This window comes from Chelmon rostratus, chromosome 5 (assembly GCF_017976325.1).
Source record: "Chelmon rostratus isolate fCheRos1 chromosome 5, fCheRos1.pri, whole genome shotgun sequence".
Lineage (NCBI taxonomy): Eukaryota > Metazoa > Chordata > Actinopteri > Chaetodontiformes > Chaetodontidae > Chelmon > Chelmon rostratus.
In genome coordinates, this window is record NC_055662.1 from 17,327,379 (window position 1) to 17,333,378 (window position 6,000).

At 45.2% G+C, this 6,000-nt stretch overlaps 1 protein-coding gene across 1 annotated transcript; it reads left to right on the forward strand.

Moving 5' to 3' along the window:
• Positions 1 to 2,950: 2,950 nt before the first annotated feature.
• On the forward strand, positions 2,951 to 4,234 carry htr1aa (5-hydroxytryptamine (serotonin) receptor 1A a). Its single transcript, XM_041937572.1, has one exon. It carries the CDS (start codon positions 2,951 to 2,953, stop codon positions 4,232 to 4,234), a length of 1,284 nt encoding a protein of 427 aa, XP_041793506.1.
• The last annotated feature ends 1,766 nt before the right edge of the window (positions 4,235 to 6,000 follow it).

The window sequence follows — 6,000 nt, forward strand, 5'->3', positions numbered from 1 at the left end:
ACGTTTGACTTTTGGCTAACTGGTGTAGCGATTGACCCGTAACACTGGTCTTTGCTCAGCGTGGGTTTACGGTGGCAGCTGAATGGTTTTTGTTGTTAATTGGCAGTGAATTTCTGTAGCAGCAGTTTTAACCCTGCAAAGACAGAAGAATAAACGTTTTGCTCCTGTTGAATTAAAAAATTGTGACAGTGTTGGTGAAGGTTTGACCAGCAGACACTGCATGGCTGGGCCATTTTTCATGACTTCAGAAATGTAGGTTACTGAGTACATTCGGTTTAATATCGATACGTTTTGAGGTTCAAGTTTTATTTTTCTGTGAGATTTCAGTTTGTTCATTGAGCCATTGCTGAAGGACAGTCTGTGTGAAGTGCTGTCTAAAAACGCAGGTGGGGAGGTGAAGCCATGGAGTAGAGACGCCCAGGAAAGAAGTAACATTAACAAACCAGTTGTTGTAATAACATTACGTTGAGCACATAAAATCTAATTTTGCAGCCCTACAATGTGTTACTCTCATGTTTAAGTGTGATTACTTAAAACATTTACATTGATTCTGACCCACCAGGATGGCAGCGGGGATTTCACCAGTGAAGTGATGAAGACTGTGGTAACCAGAGCTGCCATAACGCCTGAGCCAGCCAGCAACGATCATCCTTGAAGGAACAGAAGTCCCAGCAGACCTGATGTACCCAGAGCCTGGGCCCTGCTAATGGGGCTGATATACACATTCAACCTAAGCTACCCAAAAGAACTGAAAAACACTTGAGGTTTCAGAAGATAATCCTGGAGCTGGATGATCTGAAAGTCAGCCCTAAGATAATGTTGCTAAAAGTAAACGGCTTTTCTAAAAAAAAATGTGAAAGATGAGGCTGTCCTCAGATTAGAGAGAAAATGTTGCACTGTTGTTTGCAGTGTCTTGTTGTGTTACATATATTCTGTACATTAGGTGTAAAGCTGGGGGTTTAATAAGTACATCTATTCAGAATAATGCACTTTAAAGGGATAGTTTGGGTTTTTTTTAAAGTGGGGTTGTATGAGGTACATATGCATATCTGTACATCTGGTCTATTGCTGCCTCAGGTAGTAAGTTTAATTGTTTTTTGTGACTTCAGTGTTAGTTTCGATATAAAGGACTCGAATCAGTCTGACCTGCACGACTGTCAAAGTGTTCAGTCTTTTTGAGACAGTTTTACAGGGATGTTTTATGTCACTTATTTGATGGAGGCTGTAGTTTTGTGTGCTACTGAAATGTCAATACGCAAAAATATGTTCTAATAAACAGTTTCGTCATAAAACTGGATTTTCAAGTGTAATTAAGGTAGCAATTTGCATGGACATTTTGAGCACAATGAAAGTAAAAGAATAAGTTAGAATAACTAAATGGAGCAGTTTTTACACAATTAAAAATGAACTTGGTTCAACTTAATCAAGCTTGTAGAGGACAAAGCAAATCATGTTGTTTGTACTTAAGTAGTAGAGTTTACCTGACTAGATAAGTCTTGTGGCATTTACACAATAATGGCAAAGTTGAAAGAACTTAAAAAGATCTATGCAAATGGTTACCTTAATTTTTTTTACAAGGAGCCAGCATATCAATTTTTAGAGTGTATGGTAGTCAATGGACATAAATGTTGGGATATTATTGCCCATTGCTGTAACTGTTAGCTTATATGGTTACAGTCACTCACCAGCACCAGGAGCAACCTCTCCACACTGTGCACGTCACAATGAAAAATAAAAGATAACTTTATGTCTACATGTTCATTTTTCCCTTCCCTTTCTTCTTTAATGTTTCCATTTCCCATTTTATTTTAATTGTGGGTTTAATTATTCTCCAAACTCCAATGTAGAATGACAGAAACCCTGCAGCATACACCACCCTCCCACCACCCTGCAAGGGAGCGTTTGTTTTCCCTCACCGGCTGCTTTATTCCAGGCTGTTTTCTGATTCACTGCTGACAATATTACTTGGCAAAATCAATATTCTTTTGCTACCTAACGCACACATACACACACACAGTCTGCTTCTCATTTCCCAACCCCCCCGAGCTTCCTCACCCTTCCCACAACATTTTACTTTGCCTTAAATTCAAAGTGGTGATAAAGCAGCGGCCAACATTTGATACAGTACCCGCTGTTAACAGCAGATGGCAGCAGCTCTCCTGTGTGGACAGCCGTGGCGCTGTCCCTGGTCCTGAAACTACCTCTGGCTCTCAACACTCTGAACATGGTTTAAAGTTTCTCTTTAAGGTTTTTTCCCTCGTCCATAAAACACATGTTTCAAATGAAGTTGGCTTAAACGAAAAAGTGATTAGAAGAAAAGAAAGGTTCACAGATTTGACTTTTTTAAAATTCCCTATCTTGTTATTTTTGTAATAAATCACTTCATACGTGTTATTCCTGACTGACACCTACCCTTTGAGATGTAAACAAAAAATATCCACAAAATATGATATTCAGTGAGTCCAAAGAGTAACATAAAGGAGAAACAACGGAAAGGAGAGCCGTGCACCCTCATCGGCTGTCTGCAGTGAAAAACGGAGCAACAAGAAGAGCAGAGGCACAAAACTCCAGAGCGACCTCCACACGGTCTGACGTACCCGAGGCTGCTGCTATAAATGAATTCACGGCGTCGCCAAGCTCAGATGATTCGCAGTACCAGTGAGCGCACCCGGCTGTCAACACTCAGGGGCTACAACACACACACACACACACACACACACACACGCAGCCCCCCAAACACACACACATACAAACACACACTCACTCACTCACTCACAAACACGTCTGCGTCATGCGTCCTGAGAGCGGCGGCACGAACGCGGTAACTCCGATGGAGCCCGGTAAAGCGCACAGCAGCAGCAGTGTGAGGGGCTGACTGCGTCCTGCTTCTCTGTCCAGCTGCGCGTCCACCGCCGCTCTGGGAAAGTTGCGCTCTGAGTGTGCTCGCATTATGGATTTTATAACGACAAGCAGCAACGACAGCAACGCGACCAGCGGTTACCCTGACGGGGTGGACGTGGTTGCCGACTGGCACGAGGGTGAGAACGGCACGGGGTCTGGGTCTCTGCCAGACTTGGAGCTGAGTTACCAGATTATCACCTCTCTGCTCCTGGGGGCCCTCATCCTCTGCTCCATATTTGGCAACGCGTGCGTCGTGGCGGCCATCGCCCTGGAGAGATCTCTCCAGAATGTGGCTAACTATCTGATTGGATCTCTGGCAGTGACAGACCTCATGGTATCGGTCCTGGTTCTGCCGATGGCGGCCCTCTACCAGGTTCTGAACAAGTGGACACTGGGACAGGAGATCTGTGATTTATTCATCTCTCTGGATGTACTGTGTTGCACATCATCCATCCTGCATCTGTGCGCAATTGCCTTGGACAGGTACTGGGCCATAACAGACCCCATAGACTATGTAAATAAACGGACACCAAGGCGAGCTGCGATCTTGATTAGCGTGACTTGGCTAATTGGTTTCTCCATCTCTATTCCGCCTATGTTAGGCTGGAGAAGCGCCGAAGACAGGGCGAACCCCGACGCCTGCATCATCAGCCAGGACCCGGGCTACACCATCTACTCCACATTTGGGGCTTTTTACATCCCTCTCATCCTCATGTTGGTCCTATACGGGCGAATATTCAAGGCTGCCCGATTTCGGATTCGAAAGACGGTGAAGAAAACCGAGACAGCAAAAGTGTCAGACAAGTGCTTGACTGTCTCTCCGGCCGTCTTCCACAAGAAAACCAACGGGGAGGCCGGGGGCAAAGGCTGGAAGCGCAGCGACGAGTCAAAAACCGGCTCTCCGTGCGTAAACGGCGCGGTCAAGCACGGGGAGGAGGGTGAGTCACTTGAGATCATAGAAGTTATAAGCAACTCAAAGACACACCTGCCTCTGCCCAACACACCTCAGTCCTCCTCGCACGGCTACGAAAACATGAATGAAAAGAACACGGGTGCGAAGAGAAAGATCGCGCTGGCCAGGGAGCGTAAAACGGTGAAAACACTGGGGATCATCATGGGAACGTTCATCTTCTGCTGGCTGCCCTTTTTCATCGTCGCGCTGGTGCTGCCTTTCTGCGCAGAGAGCTGCTACATGCCCGACTGGCTGGGCGCAGTCATAAACTGGCTGGGCTACTCCAACTCCCTCCTCAACCCCATCATATATGCCTACTTCAACAAAGACTTCCAAAGTGCTTTCAAGAAGATTATAAGATGCAAATTCCACAGACCGTAACCGCGCACAGAGTGAAAACAGTTTACTTTAACGTGGAGGGATTAAAATGGACAGCAGGAAATGTTGACTGACTGTATGGAGCAGCAGACATAAATAAATAACAGAGACTTTCATTCAGGGACTTGTCGGTGTGTGTTAGAGGACCGTGTAACGAACATCCGCGGGTCGTTGGCCGCAGATGAAATGTGACGAGACGGAAAACTTTCGCTCTTAATGTACAAGCTCATGTTTATTCAGTGTTGTAGCTAAAGTATATAGCCTATATGCGACGGCAGCCATCGTTGTATTGCCATGCAAGACGTGTCATGTGCTGATTCCATGCATTTTCACCATGAGACACGCGGGGTTCTCCGTCCTACATCACGAGCTTTGTAGCACCGCAACAATAAAAGCAATCTAAGTTTGTCTTTATGAAATATGAGTCAGTTTTTGTTCAGAAAATAAAAAGCAGTGAGCCGAGAGGAGATCAGGGCCTATTGTGAAAAACGACAGCTTCACCCGGGACTTGCCTTGTCATGCGTCTTCATGAATCGTTTACTGTGTTGCCGAGCAAACAGAGCAGTGAGCAACTTATCAGTTTGCTTCCACAGGCCACACTGACGATGACCTGGACGATCAGGGTATCAGTGCATGTTGTGTTTGAGGTCTTGCAACAAATGGGTATCCAACAAACCCTGCTGCCTTTCCATCACATCAATCTCAAAGCTGAAAGCAAAAGGAGATGGGCATTTTTTTTTTAATGGAGGCTGGTATTGCATTTATGGCATGACATGTTCTCTCCATCTCCTCCCTCTTTCTCTTCTTAGCTCCCCCATCCCATCTCTGTATTTCTACCTCCCAGATTGTCCCATGTGTTTGAGAGAAAGACAGGAACAACAACAGGCTGAGAAAGAGAGCTCGCTCCAGAGAAATATCAAGGGAGAGCATCAAATCTTTTTCTGTGTTTATCACAGGACCATTCCTCATTCGGGCCTGTAGTGCATTGAGTGTTTGAAAAGACAGCTTTAACATCAAATAAATCTGTGCTAAACTTAGCACGTACACGCATAATAAAACATAATATAGAGGCTTGCTCAGAGAAGGAGACCACGCGATAGAAAGAGTTGCAGGAAACCTCCTCGCTGTCTAACTGCTCTCATCTATCAAACAAATCCAAGACACAAATCCACTTAGAGCAGATAAAAAGATAAAGAAGCAGAGGCATTAAAAGAGGAAGGAGGAAAACAACTTTCAGGAAGAAGCCCCAGCAGGGGCCATTTGGCTTGTTGTCGTGGCAACGCATCAATCCAAAGGCATCACGGGTCAGCCAGAGAGGCGGGCGGGCCGGCTGAGCGAGGACAGGCCGGGATGCCAGATACAGCATAGAGAGACAGCTTAAAGGCGACACCTGTGGCATACAAATGTGTCCTGGTGATGTGGCCTGATGAACCCAGTGGTGGCATCCCTGTTTATGTCAGGGTATGAATTTATAAGCAGTAGGTAAACAAATAAATTTGGATTTCTAACACAGTATAATGTAGTTGTAAGCAGATATATCTTTTAAATGTGAGATGCAGGAGGTTCCATTAAATTCTGACCTAAATGGCACCCAGAGCTCCCCACTTCAGAGATAATATCACCCTTTAATTTCAGCAGATGTACTCAGCCTTTATATGATGCAACGATGCTGAGGTCTCTGTATTTACAGTTACGCTCTGTGCACTAGAGAAACGATGAGCCAGTTAATCGATCGTCGCTGGACAGAAAAGTTATTCTGCGGCTGCTTC